This window comes from Panulirus ornatus, chromosome 61 (genome assembly GCF_036320965.1).
Source record: "Panulirus ornatus isolate Po-2019 chromosome 61, ASM3632096v1, whole genome shotgun sequence".
NCBI classification, from domain to species: domain Eukaryota; kingdom Metazoa; phylum Arthropoda; class Malacostraca; order Decapoda; family Palinuridae; genus Panulirus; species Panulirus ornatus.
The window spans coordinates 4,952,841-4,977,382 of NC_092284.1; the positions used below are offsets into that span (position 1 = coordinate 4,952,841).

The 24,542-nt window shown below is 39.4% G+C and overlaps 1 protein-coding gene across 1 annotated transcript in view; it reads right to left on the reverse strand.

The window, feature by feature from the left end:
• Positions 1 to 9,921: 9,921 nt before the first annotated feature.
• Positions 9,922 to 24,542, reverse strand: part of LOC139767502 (UDP-N-acetylglucosamine transporter-like) — an 86,775-nt gene continuing 72,154 nt past the window's right edge. The window contains exon 9 of the mRNA XM_071696929.1: positions 9,922 to 23,518. Within this exon, the coding sequence (XP_071553030.1) occupies positions 23,499 to 23,518 (20 nt within the window). The 3' untranslated portion in view covers positions 9,922 to 23,498. The remainder of the gene's footprint in view (positions 23,519 to 24,542) is intronic.

Consider the following 24,542-nt stretch of genomic DNA (forward strand, 5'->3'; position numbering starts at 1 on the left):
TTCCCTTATAATTGCTATGTACATCCTTAGCACTTTTTCATATGCATCAGGAACAATTAATAGTTTTTACCCAATCCACAGGCGCAACCTTCTGTTTCTCCTTCGTACTTCAGCATTTCAGCTGTAATCCCATCCACTCCAGATGCCTTTCCTACCTTCTACTACCTGTTTACCTTGCTTCTTGCTATATGCCCCTGAACTTGTAACCTCTTTCTTTCATCCTCCAAACCCATGCTCATAACAGATGCTGCCTCCCCTTCTCCCACGTTCATCAGCTCTTCAGAATACTCTTTGCATCTTCCTTTCACTTCCTCCTTTTGATTCAGCAATTACCCTTCCTGTTGATGTTGGTTGGGTTTTACGGCCATCGACCTGTGACCCTTCCTTCCTTCTTACATCTACCTCTTTCCATTTTCAACTCCTTCCTGGATAGTTTTTTTTATTTTCACAAAACGTTTCAATTGACCTTCTTGCAAGTTTTCCTCTGTTAGCTTTTCTTACCATCCCATTTACACATCTTATATTTTTCCCTTCTCCTTTTGCTGAATTTCCATTGGTACACTCCTTTTGAACAATGCATTTTTCTTCACTTCCACAACATTTCTAATCTAGTCCTTCCACTACGCATTTCCTTATTTATTCCAATATTTCTCTGTATCCAGCTACTAATTCTACAGCAGTTAACAGTCTCTCAAATCATTTTAAGTACCACATTAACACATGGTTCATCCTTACATTTACTGCTGTGTTATATGTTTAAAAAGTTCATTTATTGGTCTGTCTTGTGAGAAATTAGGATGGCAAGTATCCCATTCAATACAAAATATTTGTAATATGCTGTATCCACCAAAATATCTTTGTTTTAGAATGTATATTATCATGTTCACTCGAATACTGCCTTTATTCACATAGTGTGTTGTGTAGTAACGGGATGATGAAATGTACCATGTTAAAGATTTGACCAACATCTCATTTGTCAGCATTTGAAATGAATTGGTTTTCTGCTTGCAGCATTTGATTTTATGGAAATCAGACAGAAAATGTTTTTACTTAGAGATAATGTCGATTTCAGTTTGAAAGATGATTTTTATATGAATCTCTGTGTCACCTTGAGTAATTTTCTTTACAAGGAATTATGTACAGAACATGTCTTATCCTGTATATGTGTGACAGCATTAAAGGAGCCACATACAGCTTTCAAACACTCTTGTTGTGTATTATAAAGAGACTACAGTATTCTTTTGATGTGGTGCTCCTTAAGTCATTTTGAATGAATCGTATCATATGTCATGTATGTGTTGCACCGTGTACAAAATCATTCCATGGCTCGTTCTGAGCTGTAGGTTTACAAATGTGTTCATCATGACATCCATTAAAAGTTTGATATATAAAATTTTCATTTTCCACAATGGCATCGGGGTTTGTCTTTACAACTGATCCGTCACATAAAGACATCGACAGACTAGCATTATGGATGAACAAGAAACGTTTCATCCCCCATAATCCAACAATTCAGTGCTACTGTATGTAGCAAGGTAGTGCTAGGAAACAGGCAAGGAATGGCCCATCCACTTATATACATAAACGCCCCTACACGTACATATACATACACTTTTGTACATATTCATACTTGCATGCCCTTATACATTCCTGGCGACACCCCACAGGAAACAGCATCACTACCCCCCTGCTTCAGCAAGGTAGCATCAGGAAAACAGACAAAAATGGCCACATTTCTTCACACAGTCTCTAGCTGTCATTGTGCAATGCACCAAAACCACAGTTCCCTCTTCACATCCAGGCCCCCCCAGACTTTTCACATTCCCTGGTTCAGTCCACTGACATCATGTTTACCCCAATATACCACATTGATCCAATTTACTCTTCCCTGCACGCCTCTCACCCTCCTGTATGTTCAGGTCCCGAATGATCAAAATCTCTCACTCCATCCTTCCATCTCCACTTTGGTCTCCCGCTTCTCCTTGTTCCCTTCACCTCTGACACATATATCCTCTTTGTCAACATTCCCTCACTTATTCCCTCTCTACATTTTCACACCTCTCTAAACCTTTCATTACTTACTCGATCAAACGACCTCACACCACATAGTGTCCTCAAACGAAACATTCCAACACATCCGCTGTCCATACAACCCTATCTATAGCCCATGCCTCAACCATATAATATTGTTGGAACTACTATTCCTTCAGATATATCCATTTTTACTCCGAGGTAACATTCTGTCATTCCAAACATTCTTCGTCGCTTCCAGAACCTTTGCCCCCTTCCCTACCCTATGACTTGCTTCCGCTTCCATCCTCTGCTAAATCCACTCCCTGATATCTAAAACACTTCACTTCCTCCAGTTTTTCTCCATTCAAACTTACCTCCCAATTAACTTGTCCCTCAATCCTACTGTACCTTGCTCTTATTCACATTTACTCTCTTCTTTCACACACTTTTTCAAACTCAGTCACCAATTGCAGATTGTCACTTAAATCAGCCACCAGCGCTGTATCATCGGCAAGCAACTGACTCGCTTCCCAGTCCCTCTCATCCACAACAGACTGCATACAGAATACCCCTCGAAAACCCTCCATGGGGACATTCGCTGGGAACCAATCACTCTACAATCTTCCTACATGTACACATGCCTTACATCCTCGATAAAAATTTTTCACTGCTTCTAACAACTTGCCTCCCACACCATATATTCTTAATACCTTCCACAGAGCATCTCTATCAACTCTGTCACATGCCTTCTCCAGATCCATAAATGCTACGTACAAATCCATTTGCTTTTCTAAGTATTTCTCACATTCTTCAAAACAAACACCTGATCCACACATCCTCTACCACTTCTGAAACCAAGGTCATGTTCACGCCACTTGAGTATGACCTTCATTTCCTTCTTGCAGTTCTAGTTTTTGGGATAATGCACTTATCAATAAGTGTACCTCACATGAACATAGTTCTAAGCAAAGCTTAAAATGTGTGCTTCTACACAATTGCAACAAATATGGATCAATCCCAATTGGTCACTCGACTGAGATGACTGAACAGCAGGAAACAATCGCCCTGGTCTTACAGAAGATATCATACCACAATCAATGGCTAATCTGTTTGCTGACCCGGGAAAAAATCTCAAGATCCAGAGTGGATACACCAAGTATCCCTGCTTTGTCTCTGGGATAGAACTAAGGTTGAGAAAACAATGACCTCCGAGAGATAACTTGGTGGTTGGAGCAAAGAATGTAATCGCAGAAACCTTGGTTAACTGAGATAAAATCATTTTGCCACCACTGCACATCAAACTAGGTTTAATGAAACCATTTTTGAAGGCTTTGACTACACATGCAGGTATTTTCGATGGGTCACAAATTGGTAGACCCACATTTCTATGATTCGGAGAATAATGCTGAGGCAGATGCATGTACCATAAAGCAGATAACTACCCTGAACTGGTGAACATATTCTTTTCTTTCCGTCAACTTGGCTGTAAAATGAGCATCAAAGTGCATTACCTCCACACCCACGTGGATCATTTCCCAGACAACCTTGGTGACCTACGTGAGGAACAGGGTGAACAATTCCACTAAGATTTAACAACCATGGAAGAAAGATACTAAGGACACTGGGATACCCATACGATGGCGAATTACTGCTGGATCAATTCAACGTGATTGTCCTGGGGCAGCTTACCTAACAGAGTCTTTGAAACATGAGATGTCTATGTACATTGTATCAATGATATATAACTTTCTATGCTTGTTTCACCATTATCTGATTCTACGGATGTAATTTAATCGTAAATAAACAAATTCTACTTGTATGAAGCTATTTTTCTTATCAAAAAGGCGACAATGTTTTGTAGGCATCAATCCTTATGCCTGATCATGTGTGTGCATAACAGAGGTATGTCATATTTCAACTGGAGCTGATAGAGAAAAACTGATTGCATATTTAGAATCGACGACCAAAATTAACCAAAAAAGTCTTAATATCTCAAGCACCAAATTCTGTGTAACCCTGTGTACAATAAATCCATGTGTGTCTTCAGAGAGGTTGCAGTTGGGGATGTAAGTCTTTCCCTCTTGCGGTATGCTTTCTAAACGCAAAGACAAAAGAAGGAACACCAATTTATCCTCAAAAAATAGAGGATCTGATATACTTCAAAGTCGGGCAAAGAGAGCACTTGTAGGAAAAAGAAGTTACGGTAATGTAATACATGAACCTGTAGATTCTTGGTAGTAATGGTAGCAAGTTTTGCTTGCTTTGTCGCTGTCTCCCGCGTTAGCGAGGTAGTGCAAGGAAACAGATGAAAGAATGGCCCAACGCACCCATATACACATGTATATACATACACATCCACACACACAAATATACATACCTGTACATCTCAACGTATACATATATACACACGTACATAATTCATACTGTTTGCCTTTATTCATTCCCATCGCCACCTCGCCACACATGAAATAACAACCCCCTCCCCCCTCGTGTGTGAGGTAGCACTAGGAAAAGACAACAAAGGCCCCATTCATTCACACTCAGTCTCTAGCTGTCATGTAATAATGCACCAAAACCACAGCTCCCTTTCCACATCCAGGCCCTACAGAACTTTCCATGGTTTACCCCAGACGCTTCACATGCCCTGGTTCAATCCAGTGACAGCACGTCGACCCCAATATACCACATCATTCCAATTCACTCAATTCCTTGCACGCCTTTCATCCTCCTGCATGTTCAGGCCCCGATCACTCAAAATCTTTTTCACTCCATCTTTCCACCTCCAATTTGGTCTCCCACTTCTCCTCGTTCCCTCCACCTCTGACACATATATCCTCTTTGTCAATCTTTCCTCACTCATTCTCTTCATGTGACCAAACCATTTCAAAACACCCTCTTCTGCTCTCTCAACCACACTTTTTATTACCACACATCTCTCTTACCCTATTATCACTTACTCGATCAAAGCACCTCACACCACATATTGTCCTCAAACATCTCATTTCCAGTACATCCACCCTCCTCCGCACAACTCTATCCATAGGCCACGCCTCACAACCATACAACATTGTTAGAACCACTATTCCTTCAAACATACCCATTTTTGCTTTCCGAGATAATGTTCTCGACTTCCACACATTCTTCAACGCTCCCAGAATTTTCGCCCCCTCCCCCACCCTATGATTCACTTCCACTTCCATGGTTCCATCCGCTGCCAAATCAACTCCCAGATATCTAAAACAATTCACTTTCTCCAGTTTTTCTCCATTCAAACTTACCTCGCAATTGACTTGACCCTCAACCCTACTGTACCTAATAACCTTGCTCTTATTCACATTTACTCTCAACTTTCTTCTTTCACACACTTTACCAAACTCAGTCACCAGCTTCTGCAGTTTCTCACATGAATCAGCCACCAGCGCTGTATCATCAGCGAACAACAACTGACTCACTTCCCAAGCTCTCTCATCCCCAACAGACTGCATACTTGCCCCTCTTTCCAAAACTCTTGCATTCACCTCCCTAACAACCCCATCCATAAACAAATTAAACAATCATGGAGACATCACACACCCCTGCTGCAAACCTACATTCACTGAGAACCAATCACTTTCCTCTCTTCCTACACGTACACATGCCTTACATCCTCGATAGAAACTTTTCACTGCTTCTAACAACTTGCCTCCCACACCAAATATTCTTAATACCTTCCAGAGAGCATCTCTATCAACTCTATCATATGCCTTCTCCAGATCCATAAATGCAACATACAAATCCATTTGCTTTTCTAAGTATTTCACACATACATTCTTCAAAGCAAACACCTGATCCACACATCCTCTACCACTTCTGAAACCACACTGCTCTTCCCCAATCTGATGCTCTGTACATGCCTTCACCCTCTCAATCAATACCCTCCCATATAATTTACCAGGAATACTCAACAAACTTATACCTCTGTAATTTGAGCACTCACTCTTATCCCCTTTGCCTTTGTACAATGGCACTATGCACGCATTCCGCCAATCCTCAGGCACCTCACCATGAGTCATACATACATTAAATAACCTTACCAACCAGTCAACAATACAGTCACCCCCTTTTTTATAAATTCCACTGCAATACCATCCAAACCCGCTGCCTTGCTGGCTTTCATCTTCCGCAAAGCTTTCACTACCTCTTCTCTGTTTACCAAATAATTTTCCCTAACCCTCTCACTTTGCACACCACCTCGACCAAAACACCCTATATCTGCCACTCTATCATCAAACACATTCGACAAACCTTCAAAATACTCCATCTCCTTCTCATATCACCACTACTTGTTATCACCTCCCCATTAGCCCCCATTTGTTCACGTCTAACGCACTTTATTTACCTCCTTCCAAAACATCTTTTTATTCTCCCTAAAATTTAATGATACTCTCTCACCCCAACTCTCATTTGCCCTCTTTTTCACCTCATGCATCTTTCTCTTGACCTCCTGCCTCTTTCTTTTATACATGGTAATGGTAGCAATGGTGATAAATTCATTGCTTTAAGTGAGGTAGCTGCAGAGGAAAGCAAATGGACAATATTACTTTCACACATCCAATCTAGTTCTTGTGTATGTAATGTAGCCGAAACGTAGTGTACAATCCCCAGTCAAACTATACAGACTACTTTATCAGCTTACCTTGGTTCACACCATAGGTAGAGTAACTGTGCATGCAGCTGGATGCAGCTGGGGAAAATGGAAAAAAGAAAGTGAATTTTGGCAAAATAAAATTGTTATCCAATGAACAATGAAGACACTAGGGAAGAAAAAATATAATATTGGTATTCTTTTGGAAAACTTAGGAGGGGGTGATATTCCACAAATTTTTATTCTGTCCACTGTCGAACAAACCAGCTCATGTAAACACCCATCACTGCCCATGATACGAGTACACATTTTTTTATTTATTCTATCTATTTTGCTTTGTCGCTGTCTCCAACGTTAGCGAGATAGCGCAAGGAAACAGATGAAAGAATGGCCCAACCCACCCACATACACATGTGTATACATGCACGTCCACACACAAATATACATCTCAACGTATACATATATATACACACACACATACATATGTACATAATTCATACTGTCTGCCTTTGTTCAATCCCAGCGCCACACATGTGCACGAGGTAGTGCTAAGAAAAGACAACAAAGGCCACATTTGTTCACACTCAGTGTCCAGCTGGCATGTAATAATGCACCAAAACCACAGCTCCCTTTCCACATCCAGGCCCCACAGAACTTTCCATGGTTTACCCCAGACGCTTCACATGCCCTGGTTCAATCCATTCACAGCACGTCCACCCCGGTATACCACATCGTTCCAATTCACTCTATTCCTTGCACACCTTTCACCCTCCTCCATGTTTAGGCCTCAATCACTCAAAATCTTTTTCACTCCATCCTTCCATCTCCAATTTCATCTCCCACTTCTCGTTCCCTCCACCTCTGACACATATATCCTCTTCGTCAATCTTTCCTCTCTCATTCTTTCCATGTGACCAAACCATTTCAAAACATCCTCTTTTGCTCTCTCAACCACACTCTTTTTATTACCACACATCTCTTCTACCCTTTCATTACTTACTCGATCAAACCACCTCACACCACATATTGTCCACAAACATCTCATTTCCAGCACATCCACCCTCCTGCGCACAACTCTATCTATAGCCCACACCTTGCAACCACTATTCCTTCAAACATACCCATTTTTGCTTTCCGAAATAATGTTCTCAACTTCCACACATTCTTTTTTCAACGCTCCCAGAACTTTCGCTCCCTCCCCCACCCTATAATTCACTTCCGCTTCCATGGTTCCATCCGCTGCCAAATCCACTCCCAGATGTCTAAAACAATTCACTTCCTACAGTTTTTCTTCATTCAAACTTACCTCCCAACTGACTTGTCCCTCAACCCTACTGTACCTAATAACCTTGTTATTCACATTTATTCTCAACTTTCTTCTTTCACACACTTTACCAAACTCAGTCACCAGCTTCTGCAGTTTCTCACATGAATCAGCCACCAGCGCTGTATCATCAGCGAACAACTGACTCACTTCCTCAGCTCTCTCATCCACAACAGACTGCATACTTGCCCCTTTTTTCAAAATTCTTGCAGTCACCTCCCTAACAACCCCATCCATAAACAAATTAAACAATCATGGAGACATCACACACCCCTGCCGCAAATCAACATTCACTGAGAACCAATCACTCTCCAATCTTCCTACTCGTACACATGCCTTACATCCTCGATAAAAACTTTTCACTGCTTCTAACAACTTGCTTCCCACACCATATATTCTTAATACCTTTCACAGAGCATCTCTATCAACTCTATCATATGCCTTCTCCAGATCCATAAATGCTACATACAAATCCATTTGCTTTTCTAAGTATTTCTCACATACATTCTTCAAAGCAAACACCTGATCCACACATCCTCTACCACTTCTGAAACCACACTGCTCTTCCCCAATCTGATGCTCTGTACATGCCTTCACCCTCTCAATCAATACCCTCCCATATAATTTACCAGGAATACTCAACAAACTTATACCTCTGTAATTTGAGCACTCGCCTTTGTCCCCTTTGCCTTTGTACAATGGCACTATGCAAGCATTCCGCCAATCCTCAGGCACCTCTCCATGAGCCATACATACATTAAATAACCTTACCAACCAGTCAACAATACAGTCACCCCCTTTTTTTTATAAATTCCACTGCAATACCATCCAAACCAGCTGCCTTGCTGGCTTTCATCTTCCGCAAAGCTTTTACTACCTCTTCTCTGTTTACCAAATCATTCTCCCTAACCCTCTCACTTTGCACACCACCTCGACCAAAACACCCTATATCTGGCACTCTATCATCAAACACATTCAACAAACCTTCAAAATACTCACTCCATCTCCTCTCACATCACCACTACTTGTTATCACCTCCCCATTAGCCCCCTTCACTGAAGTTCCCATTTGTTCCCTTGTCTTACACACTTTATTTACCTCCTTCCGAAACATCTTTTTATTCTCCCTAAAATTTAATGATACTCTCTCACCCCAACTCTCATTTGCCCTTTTTTTTCACCTCTTGCACCTCTCTCTTGACCTCCTGCCTCTTTCTGTTATACATCTCCCAGTCATTTGCATTATTTCCCTGCAAAAAACCCAAAAAGTCTGAACTATGAAAAACAGGATGAGGTAAACTTACTACGTGGGTGCATTCACGTGATGCTAGAGGGGACGAGCAGAAACATTTAAGAATATCTGGACATCTCACAAATTTGTTTCAGGTCACTGTCATCATTGTATGCTCTCAGCAAGTGTATATTACTATCCTCAGCACCTCGAACACAATCTGTCAATCAACCACAATTTGTAAATCATCTTTTTCATCATGAGCTTAAGGTCGCTATGGTTGGCAAGTTATAGCCACTACTGTTCTGTTCAACTCTTCTAAAGTAAACTTGCCAAAAATGATTCTGCTTCCAAGTTAATATGTCATAACCAGGTTTTACGACAATCTATGTTGCCATCCATTGAGGTATAACCACAGAAATAATGTACTGTGAACAAATTGGTGTAAAAGATTACAAAAATGAACTAATTTCCTTCATACATACGTATTCGCTTTATCCCGCATTAGTGTTAAGAACAGAGGAGTGAGCCTTAGAGGGTATATCCTCACTTGGCCCACCTTTCCGTTCCTTCTTTTGGAAAATTAAAAACGGGAGGGGAGGATTTCTAGCCCCGCTCCCTTCCCTTTTAGTCGCCTTATACGACACGCAGAGAATACGTGGGAAGTACTCTTTCTCCCCTATCCCTAGGGATAAACTATTTATCTATAAGAATTAAATAAAACAGGCTATTTAGGATCTTAATGATTTTATTTTTATTAATATTTAAACCCCTTTACATGTACCAAAATAACATTTGAGTTGATTGAATGAAGGGAGAGCAACAACAATAAAATTAAGTAGACGTGCATTTTACAGATGTACGTTGAGAATTGCTACAAATATGTTTTCACCTGAGTCATGGTGACCTTGACAAAGAGTTTATAAAATGCTCCTCCATGTCTTTGTTAAAGAGTAAAAATAACAATAAAATATCTCGCTTAGCCTAGCTGTCTCGTTTTCTGAATTCACAGGTACAAGTTAAAACAATGAGAACATTAAAACCTCAAGTAATACCCAACACAACCTACAATGTACCTCATTCAACAGAAATATTTCAAATTCACTTAATAATAATTACAGGGTACAACTTGGGGAGCACCAGAGGTAGACGTAGAGTAAGTGTACAATGGAAATGAAACTAGAAAGTGGGATATTTCTTTCGGCACTTAGACGACGTACACACTCAAGACATGCATATTCCTGTGACCTGTTAGAGGAGGGCAGCACAGACCACTGTAATGCTTCCTTCAAAAGCAGTTACCTCTTCAAAGATAAAGGCTACAAAGTAGTCATATGTCATGGGCCACCTTAAATTCATCATTATGTTGACACATTGCCTTGCCTAACTATAAGCGATTCCCCCAAAGTGGCAACTTAGTTTTAGTGTGGGGAGTATATGTACCTAAACTCTATTTCTGCCGACCTTCTTAAATCTATAACTGCACGACCTCCATACACTCCCTGCAAACCAGTGTAAGAGTCATCTTACGAGCAGATGACCTTATCATATCAAAGCTTCCTGATAATAAACAACCACAAACTTGCAACACTTCATAATGCACATAGAACGCTGGCTTTCTCGTATCATTGTCTGCATCCTCATATAACACCATTACCTCCTTAATTCACCAAACATAAGTCCAAACTCCACCTTCCCATAACCAAGAATGATTAATGCTCACACTTAACAAAACCCCAGTTATACTATGTACGACAGATGTGGTGACAAGGTTCATCAGAGTCACGGTGATCAACCCTCCAATTCGCTAAAACTCCAGATATACTACATATGCCACATCAGACATGGTGTCAAGGCTCGTGTCAATGTTGCAATAATACTTTATGAAACTCAGAAAATGAAATACTTCCTTGTTGGTAAAGGAATCTGTAGTCACCTGTGAGGTCAAATACTGTACTGGGATTATACAGCTATTTTGGGGACTAGAACTTTGGAAGTGCTTACATTCACTGGCCATAAGACAGCAGTCAACAGCTGATTCTCATATGGACCATGAAAAGGACTCATAATGTTGAGGAAAAAGCTTGTTTCACAATGCTTTATATCACTAAAGTTATGCTGATAAGGAATGCTCTACGCAGCATAAGCACGGTATTCTTGAAACACATTTCCATCGCCATCCTCCGAGGTAGGCGTGGAAGCTGGCTGAAGTTTTGCTAACTTTAAGGTTTGCAACTAATGAGAAACTGTCAATGTCTGTTAGGCCCAAAGCTTCAATGAGGACTAAAAACAAGCTACCGTAAAATTTTTCATGGATTCAGAAACTTTACCTCGTGACACAGATTACGTTTCTAGGAACCGATCAACGTTGGTGCAGATTCCTGACTTTCCCTCAATAGGATGTGTCTATGTAAGTCCTTTTGGCATCCACTCACTTCAATAGTACATCCTTCCATAACCAAAGAGTAAACTCTTCAAGAAATAAACAGGCATAACATAAGAGTCACCTTGCCTGATAACTGCGAGCCAAGCTACCACTTCGGGTATGGTCAATAATTACCTAATTCACACATATGTGTCCCCAGACTGGCAGCTTCTTCTCAACTTTGTGTAAGTGTGAAATGGAAAGCTGAAGATGGTAGGCCATTTGATGAGGTAACCCCTCTGCTACAACAGTTCACTATCCATTGAATTTACACATTGTGCAACCTTCCTCCCAAATATGTCATGCCCACGAGTGTGTTTCACCGATAAGTACAGAAAGTTGTCATCAAAAAAGTGATGGGAGGAGATGGGAACAGGCAGCATTGATTTAAGGAATGGCATGTGAATCAGGTCTTCGATGTGGTAACTCGGAAAAATGTGAAAGAAGAAACAACGTAATATTAATCAATTCATGTGGAAGAGCATGTAAACAAGTGTTTAATGACCTTAAAAAGATTTACAGTGAAAAGGGCTGGGAAGATTTATGGAATGCAATATAGCATGGGGTCTTTTGAGGATGATTCAGAAGCAGCAGGTAACAGGTAGAAGATGCCTGAAAGATGGGTTTACAGAGGTCAAAGGATGCATTACATAGCTATGGTAACCTACTCTGTATTTCAATAGGGTTGGCGATGATACAGTAACAAGATAATCACTACGAGGCAAAGAGTGCAGAGGAAGTGAATGGAATTTATAGTTGTTGCTACATCCACATAATGCCTCAACCCTTTAGGAGATGATCAAACTCATAGCTGTGAGCGATGCAGTAATGCAATCAACGTTTTCCTTCGTGGATCACTTGTAAAGGTAAGGTTGGGAGTTTCTTATCAAAAGTAATACTTTCAATGGACTTCACCTCCATTCTGCAGTACTACATTTAAGATATATAAACTAATGAGAGAAAGAGTGAGGAAAGATTGACATGGAGGATATATGTGTTAGAGGTAGAGGGAATGAGAAGTGGGAGACCAAATTGGAGGTGGAAGGATGGAGTGAAAAAGATTTTGAGTGATTGAGGCCCGAACATACAGGAGGGTGAAAGGCTTGTAAGGAATAGAGTAAATTGGAACGATGTGGTATACCTGGGTTGACATGCTGTCAATGAATTGAACCAGGGCATATGAAGCATCTGGGGTAAACCATGGAAAGTTTTGTGGAGCCTGGATGTGTAAAGGGAGCTGTGGTTTCGGTGCATTACACATATTCATACTTGCTCCCTTCATCTATTCCCGGTGCCACCCTGCAACACATGAAATAGACCCCCAACCCCAGTGCAGGTAGCATTAAGAAAAGACAACAAAGGCCACATTTGTTCACACTGTCTTTAGCTCTCATGTAATAATGCACCGAAACCACATCTCCCTTTCCACATCCAGGCCCCACAGAACTTTCCATGGTTTACCCCAGACGCTTCACACGCCCTGGTTCAATCCAGTGACAGCATGTCAACCCTGGTATACCAAATCGTTCCAATTCACTCTATTCCTTGCTCGCCTTTAACCCTCTTGTATGTTCAGGCACCGATCGCTCAAAATCTTTGAAGGAACAGTGGTTCCAACAATGTTATATGGGTGCAAGGCATGGACTTTAGATTGGATTGTGTGGAGGAGGGTGGATGTGCTGGAAATGAGATGTTTGAGGACAATATGTGGTGTGAGGTGGTTTGATCAAGTAAGTAATGAAAGGGTAAGAGAGATGTGTGGTAATAAAAAGTGTGGTTGAGAAAGCAGAAGAGGGTGTGTTGAAACAGCTTGGTCACATGGAAAGAATGAGTGAGGAAATCTGACAAAGAGGATATATGTGTCAGGGGTAGAGGGAACAAGAAGTGGGAGACCAAATTGGAGGTGGAAGGATGGAGTGAAAAAGATTTTGAATGATCAGGGTATGTATACGTTGAAATGTATAGGCATGTATATGTGCATGTGGGCGTTTATGCATATACATGTGTATGTGGGTGGGTTGGGCCATTCTTTCGTCTGTTTCCTTGCGTTACCTCGCTTACGCGGGAGACGGAAATTAAGTATATAAAAATATACATATATATATATATATATATGTGTGTGTGTATACAGTGCAACAAATATTCAAATTTCCTTTGGTATACAAGGGATATTTTCCTTCATGAAATTCAGGGCTGCCAAGGAAATGAGAAGATGTGCTGACATCTCAAAACCATCCATAGCAGGAATGTCCCAGCTTGACTGTGCCTCCATAAATAGAGAAATCACGTATAAAAATGTGTAAGAACGTGTTGCAACAATCAGCTGCTACATTTCTTAAAACTTAAAGAACAAATAACATTTGTACAAATCGGGGAAAAATAATACCTTGAAATAAAAAGCACCGCTGGGAACTATATCTTGCCATGAAAACTGCCTGATGAATCTATAGACATAATCTTATCTTGCGTCTCCTGGAACTTGTATTGGATTTCTAAGCATTAGGAAGCTCATAAGCACTGCAAAAATATAACAAGAAAAAAAATTTAGTTTTTCTCTTGGGAGAGTGCTGAGGGCTGAGGTAGGAAAGATGCTTCATGGCCAAAGAATTTGTTTAACACATCATACATAACCTTGCTAGCCTCGCATTCCACAACTGTATCATTCCTAACTATAAACTGTTAGATAATGAAAAGGAACACTGTCAAATTACTCGAATTTTCCAAAGCAAGAACGGAAACTCAAAATTTCTGATGATCCTTGGGACTCATGAGTTGTTATCCATTTTGTTAAATTCACTGTAAAATCTAATAAATTCATTATAAAGGGTATGTTACAAGACAGTTGTGAAATAAAACAAAGCTAAACAACTTCAGTGTTTTCAACTTTGCAATACATCCACATTACTTAAAACTAGATATCTACAGAAGCATTACCTTACTTCCCACTTCTGGGGTTCTCTTGAGCATTTACCCCAGTACGATGAAGGGTAAAATACCTACCAAACAGACTAACAACTAAATTTACTCATCAAAAAATTAGCGGGAAAATAATTTCAACAACAATAATAAGGAACTTGAATATGACTTACCCTTTCCATGAAGAATTGCAGTACAATAAACCCTCGATTTAATGGACCCTGATATAAGGGATTTCAGATTTAACAGACCAGGCAAATAATAATACATTAATCAATAATATTTTAAAAGAAAAAGAAAAATTTCAAATGCCGCACCATGTGCATTTCATATTGCACTTGTTTTTGGTAGCATGGGGCATGCTTACTTTATTTTGGTCTTAGTCAGCCTCAAGCTATCTTGCAGTCAGTTGTATACAGAGAATTATGACTTTATTCATTAAATAAATTTGCAATCCTTACAATTCAAAAGGTCATCAAGAGATAGAGGAGTCAAAAGAAAGCATGTGAAATGTGTACTGTATTACTGTATACTGTATTAAAAAATGGCCCATAGGTTACACTCCATTGAACAAATTTCTGGCATTAACGGACACATCCTCCCCCAATTGGTCTGTTAAATTGAGGGTTTACTGTACATGAAATGCCCATGACAATACTCAGTCCATGACTAGCAGGATCTTACGTCTATCAGGAAAATGGAGCAAACTAAATTTCACAAGAGAATAAAAACATAAATACGACTTAAGATTATTTAACAGAAATCCAAGATTTCAGTGATTCTTATGCATGAAACACATGACTGTAGATAATGATTACAGGATTATGACCACTTTATTCGATGGGTCATAAGACACCAGTGTCTGTCGCTGTCTGAAAGGCATTACCGGGGAGTGAGAAGAGTGTTACAGGCATGGTGCAGATGATGTTGAGAGGGTAAATAAGTATAATAAATATGAATGTATATGACAGCTAAGGAGTTGTGTTTAAGAGAGGAACCAAAATGTAACGATGAAATGATAGAAAGGTTATCAAAATTAACATATTTAGGTGAATGATCTGAGCAAACTGTGTAATGGAGCTATATGGAGAAATAAGGAAAACAATTCTTCCTATAGGGCACATAAACATTCGCTCGAAAGAGCAGCATTATGTGCTCTTAATTATGCTATGCAACGATACATGAATGATCAACACGAGTGGTATCCTTGAGCAGCTGAAATACCACTGCACTTTTTGGAAGATGTGGAATAACACAGTGAGCAAAGTTGAGATTAAAAGGCTATAAGATTACTACGAAATAATTACGAGATGCAGAAGGACTAAAAGGATCAAATGGACTGGAGGAGAATGCAGATATAATAAAAAGTACATTTCCTTGAAGAAGATGGTAATAGGTGTAAAGGAAGACCTCAAGAACACAGTGTGTGTGTGTGATGGAGGGGTGCTGGCACGGAGAACTGCAAGGAGATGAGCAAGGACTGTGGCACTGAGGAAAGGCTCTGCATGAACCACCACATCACACAACAGGTGCGGGTAAATCTGATTTATACTAAGGGACAGGCAGGATCTCTTAATCTAAAAGACCACTCACCCTTTATCTACACAGAAGTAAATATTCGTACTGATAAATAATTGACACATCTATCTATCTACTTATTATCTTTAACTCTCCCCCCCCCCCATCAATATGGGGTGGATACACATACAATAGTTTATGGTCCGACATTAATCAAACAGGTGCACATATAAGGTAATATCCTTCAACATAAAGGCAGACAGTTAATTCCGTTTTCTAGAATTAACTAGGGTTACACCTGTACTGGAGAAAGAAGACACGTATAGTCGTACAACCAAGTTGAATTATGATAAACACAGCCATTTTGCTGTTGTTGAATCCAACATTTATATCATCTTAACATTCCATCCCCTCACACACCCCTTGTGGTTCTTTAACCAGGGACTTCAATGCTCATCACGAAAAACTGGCTGAATTCCTTCCGGTCTTAATTCAGAACCAATCAGGCATCCTGCCTGTGTTCCCAACACTCACAATTAAACTAATACACTGTTGATTTTTCACCATGAATGCAATTCATTAACACAACACAATTTAACCCCAATGGCATCTTTTCATCACACTCTTGTAAGTCCCCAGTTTGGATGCTTCCTTTCCATGCCTTCCTTTAAATGCACTTTGCAACACCTCGAGGACTCGGTAAACATACAAGCTCTGTGGAGTAATCTTTGAAATTTCCTCAGCTACCTTCCCAGGGATGGCTATTGCTTTAACTTATGCGATATTCGTGTGAAAGCTAAACGATGGAGGCCACCATCACTGTGGGTATCAAGACAAATCTTCTTTCTTCCAAAATAGTTTCTCCTTATCCGTGGATCTATCACTTATTTCAATGACAAACAAACATGACCATGCTTATTAAGCATGGAAACACTCCATCTTATTTTGATTCTGGGCCTTTACTGCAGCTAAGAATATTTGCTGATCCACCAATTATACAGTCAAACTATTTTTTACACGAGAAGTGCTGACCTAATTGTCTCGCAATGATCTTTCAGATTCACACAAAAAGTCTATCTCACCTTCTTTCAGTCTCAATAATGCTATAGTTATCCATCCTACCGGTAAAGTTACTCGTTTTGGTCATTTTTTCCTTTGATTTTATTCTGGACAATTCTGACACTCCTTTTCCTACCGACTTACTTCTTTACTCATCCCATGAGTCTTCCCTATTCTTTTACTTCAAAGAACAATTCCCCCTTTAAAGACAAGCAAAGCATACGGACCAGGAAGGTTAGTGCTGGCTATGCAGTGAAGCAACACTTATGTGGCTGTTAAGATTCACTCCTTTAGGCTCAGTATGTGATATTTCCTTCTGCCTCTTACACAAATGGATGGCTGGCATTCAGTTCACAAACATAAAATGTCTATCTCACATGTAACACCTTACAGCGATCATTCTACAAACATACGATCTCTCCATCTCACAACATGTAACTCATTTCATAACTTAAGATTTTCCTGTGGTTAGCTAGCCCTCTTTTGACAATATCTCGTCATAAGTACTTGTACTTAAGTAGCAACTCAAAAATACCTCGATATTGCTACTTCCCTTAAAGATCTTGTTGTTTAATCTCTCACCTCTATAAATATGCTTAGCTTAAATCCAACATCTGCACTTTCTATCCACAGTCTGGCTCCAGAAAACTTTTGTCTTGCTTAACGTTTCAAATACAGAAAGAGTTTCTCACAGACACTTTAACCATTCTATGATGTATTACTCCAGACACATCCAAGGGATCGTGTCTTCCACCTTCCCTCTCTATTTTGATTTTAGTCAAAAGCAACTCATCAATTTCATACTTAATTTTCACCCTGAAATCCTACCTATTTGCCACAATGATGCTTTCTCATTCCAGATATAATTTTGGCTTATGCTTTCAAGACGGCTGTGTTATTCTCCTCTTCTAGCTAGTTTACAAAGCATCAAACAAGACACAATATCCTCCTTATGCTGTGTGAGAGATGACAACTCAAGGACTGGATGATCCAATGTCTACATTCCTTCCACAGTTCCACCGGGGATCTTTCCCCTTATTTCTTTTTTTTTAATCTAAACAACCTATTGTCCCTTAAGAGGCAGGTATATCATTGCTCGAACGGTTGATGGTTTTTTCCAATGAGCCTCAATCTAGTGAGGATATCAAGTGCTTTCAGATAACAATAAATAAAATAAAAATATCATAAAATTACATTTCATCCGCTTAAAAATAAACGATAAGACTGACGATGGCTTGAACCTCTAACTTTCTCCCTTATGAAGATAAAATGCGTTAAAAAAATGGCTCCATTTCCCTTCATTCTTCCCTTTTTTTTCTCCACAGCCTAGCCTGATTCCTTTCAGGCAATGTGATCATATACAGTTATCTTTTACATATGAGAGAATCGCATGCATTTGATAATAATGGTATTCATGGACACACCTTTATCCATCAAATGCGAAAATTAAATACAGATAGAAGAGAATATATCACATATAAAAGACTAGCATCAGTAATTTGAAATCTGTACTACCATTCACCACTTATTAATTAGAATGTACTCTCAATACGTGACATGTTCAATTTTGTGACACACATACTGTAGTGTAATTTGTGGCAAATTTTGTGACAAATGCATACTGTAGTGTAATTTGTGGCATGTTCTGTGACAACTGCATACTGTAATTTGTAGCAAAATTCAAATACAATGAATTCTTAAAATAACAAGTAACCTAACTCATGTCTGGTCCAGTTTTGAAAAGGCCCATGACTTCTGAAAGTCTATAGCACGTGTTGTAATGGTACACTCATATATGAGGTGTGTCATATGATACATTCACACAGCCATGTATTGTTATAATACACTCGCAGCATATGTTGTTATGGTATACAGTAATACTCCAATTAGTGCTTAAAGAACATTCCTGGATAATCTCGCTTTAAGGAAAATACCTCTTTATGGAATCATTTTATGAAGATGTGTTCCTCATGATGTTATTATTTTACCTGGATGTATATGAGGGCTAATACACATAGATTATTACACTATTGTTTCATTACTAATTAATGAATAGTAAATAAACAATGTACAATGCTGTACCATGAATGATAGTTGTTTTATGAAGTGACAAATGTAACTGAATGAGTAGAGAGGTAGCGTGTTGGCTGGACGCAGTGAGTGGAAGGGATGAGGGAGGCAGTGGGTATTGTGCGGGTCTGCTTTGGCTGAAGCTAATCTGACTCTGCATTACTGGAAGTATGATGTGGATAGTCGTAACACAGTTGGTTGTGATGATGTAGGTGGAGGTGGTGTGGGAGACTGTGGTATGTGATGGAAATGTGATTAATCTCTTGGTTTCTTTGGTGACACTAGATGCAGCACTTCCAGACACTATTGATTGGTTGATGTCTACCCACGAAACTTAAGTGCAAGTATAAATGTGTGTCACCTTCAACACTGTTATGTATCATTTGAAAATATGGAGTGAGAAAGCAGAAAGGGGGGGGGGGGGTGATATGAGAGGCAGAGTGAACGAGAGTAGTAACACGAACTGGATGTGTTAACCAGCACCTCCTCAATTGCTCGTCATTTGTACGACTGTCACCATAAACCTGCAGGAGCTGCTCCACATTATCCATATCAACATCACATAATCCCATTTCCTTGGCCAGCTTGACAATGTCAGTTGTGATAACTGGTGCTGCATCAAAGCCTAGATGACTGCAAGCTTCTAATCAAACTTCATCCGTACAATTGTTAGTCCTGCTCTAATATCTTCTATGGCCTTCATGGTGTGGTACTTTTTCAAAACTGTCTAACAGAGTGCTCATCTTCGCCATCTGTTGCCTAAATAAAATGTTTGAAGGTGGGACGATGGTAGAAGGCCTTGAAATTTAACGACTCCCTGATCTATTAGTTTCATATGGACGGGAGACCACTTCTGATGGTCAGCAGATCCAAAGCATGTTTAGATCCTCGGGGCAGCCTGGGGCATTATCGACCACAAACAATTCTCTGGGATAAAAGTTTTCTTCACACTAGTGATCCAATGCTGGGCAGAAAATGCGACACAAAGCACCAGCAGAAAATAATGAGTGTCTCCCAAGGCTTCTCATTTGATTGCTAGATCAGAGGCAGATGTTCTTTTAAGCTCCTTCATACCTTGTGGTGTTTCAGAAAGGTATATGAGCATTGGTTTCAGCTTCAAGTGTCTTGAAGCATTACCCCTTGGCAGAAGCATTTTGCAGTCTTTGGCAAACATGAATGTAGGAGGATGCTTCTCTTCTCAAGATATAGAAATATGGGAAGGCATTCATCTCCAGAAAAGGCAGGTTTCATCAACACTGAAAACCAGCTGAGGAGGGAATTTACCGCACTCAACAACAGCTTTGAGGGGGATGGGAAATTACTAGGAAGCCTCCGCATCCGCATATGCAACTTCACCCTAAATGCGGATGCTGTGCAAGTTACCGATCAGAGCAACCTCTTTTTACCTGAAAAAGTTTCTGAGCCCTCTCCTTCTTCCAGCAGCTACCTGAAGATGCTCCTTGCTTTTTCAACGATGAGGAATTGGCTTAATGGCATAGGCATATTATGATGCATTTAGTCTTCCATCCATAAGCTTAGCCTACTTCCCATCTTTTCTAACAAACTGCTCCTTGAACAAATCACCTTCATTGCTGTTAACTTCATGGTATCAACATGGTTGAAGATTTTCCTTTTTTTCTGTATTCTTAATATTTGCTTCTGTTACTGATGTAGCCAATATGAAAGCATCAATGACATCGACAGGACATTCACCAGTTTCCAGCCGCCTTAACTTGTAATTTGACATCCAAGGAGAGGCTTTCCCTAAGCACTTTACATACACTAGCAGCACTGGAACTTACAGGCTGTTTTCCAAATATAATAGGTAAAATCAGTACACATGACAGCGAGAGACACAGTGTGAACAAATGTGGCCTTTTTTGTCTTTTCCTAGCGCTACCTCTTGTGGGGGGGATTCTATTTCAGGTGTGGTGAGGTGGCGACAGGAATGGATGTGGGCAGCGAGTATGAATATGCACATGTGTATATATGTATATGTCTCTGTATGTATAGGTTGAAATATATATGTATGTATATGTGCATGTGTGAGTGTTTATGTATATACATGAGTATGTGGATTGGGACATTCTTTTGTCTGTTTCCTTGCGCTACCTCACTGATGCGGGAGACAGCGATTAATTATAAAAAAAAGAAAAAATAATGGGTGAAATACAATCACAATAATATCAATAAATCAATGAGTCAGCAAGAGTGCGAGCGCAGCATAATCCTGGCAAAATATGCAGTACTAAGAGACGACTACTCAGTGCTGACTGGCTATAAGTGCGTTTGTGTATCGTGCTCTCAGTATAGTGTGAGTGATTATTTCAGTAATATTAGAGCTCCAAGATGCAAGCAAGAGCACTATAATGAAATATTACTCTAAGGGGTAGCACTAAATGGTGTATTACTGTACTTACATATCGCACATGTCATTAGTATGCATTCATCTTTGGTATGTGTCCTTGATATGCATATAAGGCAGTTGTAAATCTGATATAAACACAAGCAGGTGTTGTTATGATACACTCATAACAGGCATGTGTCATTACGTTACACTCATATAGGGTTTGCATCATTATGATACACTCATACATGGCATGTTCCAATATGATACATTCATTAACAGCATATGTCATTAGGAAGCATTCATAAATGGCCTGTGTCAATTTTCATATTCGGTAAGTGTAATTTTGTGACTCATATGTACCAGGTGTTGATATGATACACTTGCATACAGCATATATTGTCATGATACACTCACACACAGCATGTGTCGATATGATAAACTCATATACAACATGTGTTATTATGATACACTCGTATATAGAATGCATCATTATGATACATGGCAAGCGTCATTACAATACACTCAATATACAGCAAGCATCATTATGATCCACTCATGTATGGCATGTGTCATTATGACACACTCATATATGGCATGAGTCACTGTGATAAAATCATACAAGTAATCACAAAAGGCAATAATACTTTCCCCTCTCGCCGTTATGCCTAGTGCCCCTGATGGCAATCTATCTATAATTTTCTGTTATTGACTATAAACCATGAAATATTATCTTACTTCAGATATATAAAAAACCATGAATTACAAGTTGATTTCTATCATTCAGGCATATATATATTTATATACATATATAACATATCTAAAAAATACGCATATGTGTACAACACATACGATTTCCTATAAAGATATTCCTGGTTAAATACTTCCTTGTAAAGAAAATTTACTGCTGATCCTTACAACAGAATATTAACAAGGTATCTTTTCCTGTAAGCGATGACACTTCAGGAATGCAGCGGGAAAAATAATCCTTCGAAAATTTTCGTTTCTAGCAAAGCAGGGTGGCATAACTCCTCACACAAGAATTATGTTTCTTATCAACGGTTTCACACACAAACTTACATCAGGGGCGAGAAACACAACACAATTTCCCCGTCAGCAAGACGAACTCCTGACCAATGGACAGCCGACCACATGGTTAAAGGCTTTACACTGTGAATGTAGGTTAGTGCTTTTGAAATCCATGTTGCCTGATGGTGTTGGCACGATCTAGAGTCCTTCATGTACAGTGATGACTCAATTCAGTGCTCACAACTTAATGGCAATTCCACAGGTTCTTCACAGCTTGAACTACTGCAGCTTCTTCAGAACTACCATCAATTCTTTATAGTCTTGTCTATGATGGATTCTACATAATATAATTATCTTGTTAAACTTATTCTTTCCCTAACATCTTCACTCATTAATGGACATTAAAGAAAGCATCCTTTTCAAAGACACATGTACAACCTTTTGTTGAGTATGTTTTCCTTTTAAAACTTGAAACTTCTCATCTAATAAAGTTTTCCCCTAAATGTTTTATAAAGTTCTTGTCAATTACCCGCCAAAGGCATCACTGGCAAATAAATTTACGTAATCCCAACAGTTATGAAAGGTTTGCATCCTTCTACTGGCCATCACGAGACACTCTTGAGCAGGCAGGCCTCTTCTTACATACGTATTCATTTGCTTGTATCGCATGACTCAGGTAGCTATGCTATACTGCCCTACAGGTTACATATGTTAATGCCATTCCAGTAACTGAATATTGCTTTGGGTGACCACACCTTACCAATAATGCACTCCAGATGACTACACTGCAACCTTCTGTGATGTACACATGAAGCAGGTTACAAAAACTCCAGAAGAGGCTTTTCACTGTTGATGTAAAGCGGGCTACTCTGAATACGTATATCTTTCGGATAACTTCACACCACCAACTGTGGCCACCTCTGCTTTGGTCATACTATTTCACTCATCTTTTTCTTGCACGACCTGCCAAGAGAAAAATATAATTAAGTATTAGCTGGTTTCAAACAAAGTCCTTCAATAATAACATCATACATTCTCAATTAATAAGAGGCACAGGACCTTTCGAAGAAATTTTCAAAGTTTTCGGTAAATCTAAAAAAAAAATCTAAAAAACATCCTAAAAAGTAATTTTTCACTGGAAAGACAAATTTCTGCATTAAAACATCAAGAGCAAGCCTGGAAGGCATATGTTTGGAAATTCTGCCCAGTCAAGAAGCTGGACCAAAAATAAAATGTCAAAATGCTAAAGAAAAATTTCAAAAACTACCCAAAAATATTCTACGATCCCCCTAAACTCTAAGGCTTTCACAAACAACAAAGTCATTAAATTTCTACACCCCCCACTATGGTCAGTCATTCAATTTGTATGGCCTCAATGCCCCTAATAGACATAATGACACTGGGTAGAACGCTGAGTGTGTTCTTCACATTTTTTCTGTCACCATGCAGACAAATTTCACAAAACACTTCCACATTCATCAAAAATCATATGATACATCATCACTCAAACAAAAGACAGGCATACACATGGAGGAGCAGATGTGTGTAATTGTCCCTATCTCCACCTATAATAAATGACCAGTTATAAGCTTAATGACTAAAACCTTCAATACTTTTAAAAGCATAATGATGAAAGTCAATGAAACTGCCACTGGGGTTAAATTGCAAGTAAGATTATCTCAGAAGACAGGAAAAGAACAATTTTGACCAATACACCTGACGACATGTCGTATTACATAGAAATGTTTTTGTCACACTGAAACACCTTAACCTGTTGGTGATGGCATGATGAACATAATTCTCACTTGCTTATCTACAGTAAATGACTTCGTAATATCAAATAAAATGTGACTTGTACCTTTTCTCCAACAGATATTAAGGAACTACAGCATTTCCTTTGTATGCTTAACTGCTACCTAACTAAAGTGGAGAGTCAGTAAGGAAAAAAAAAAATAACCCAAGTGCCATGTTAAGATACTTCAATCAA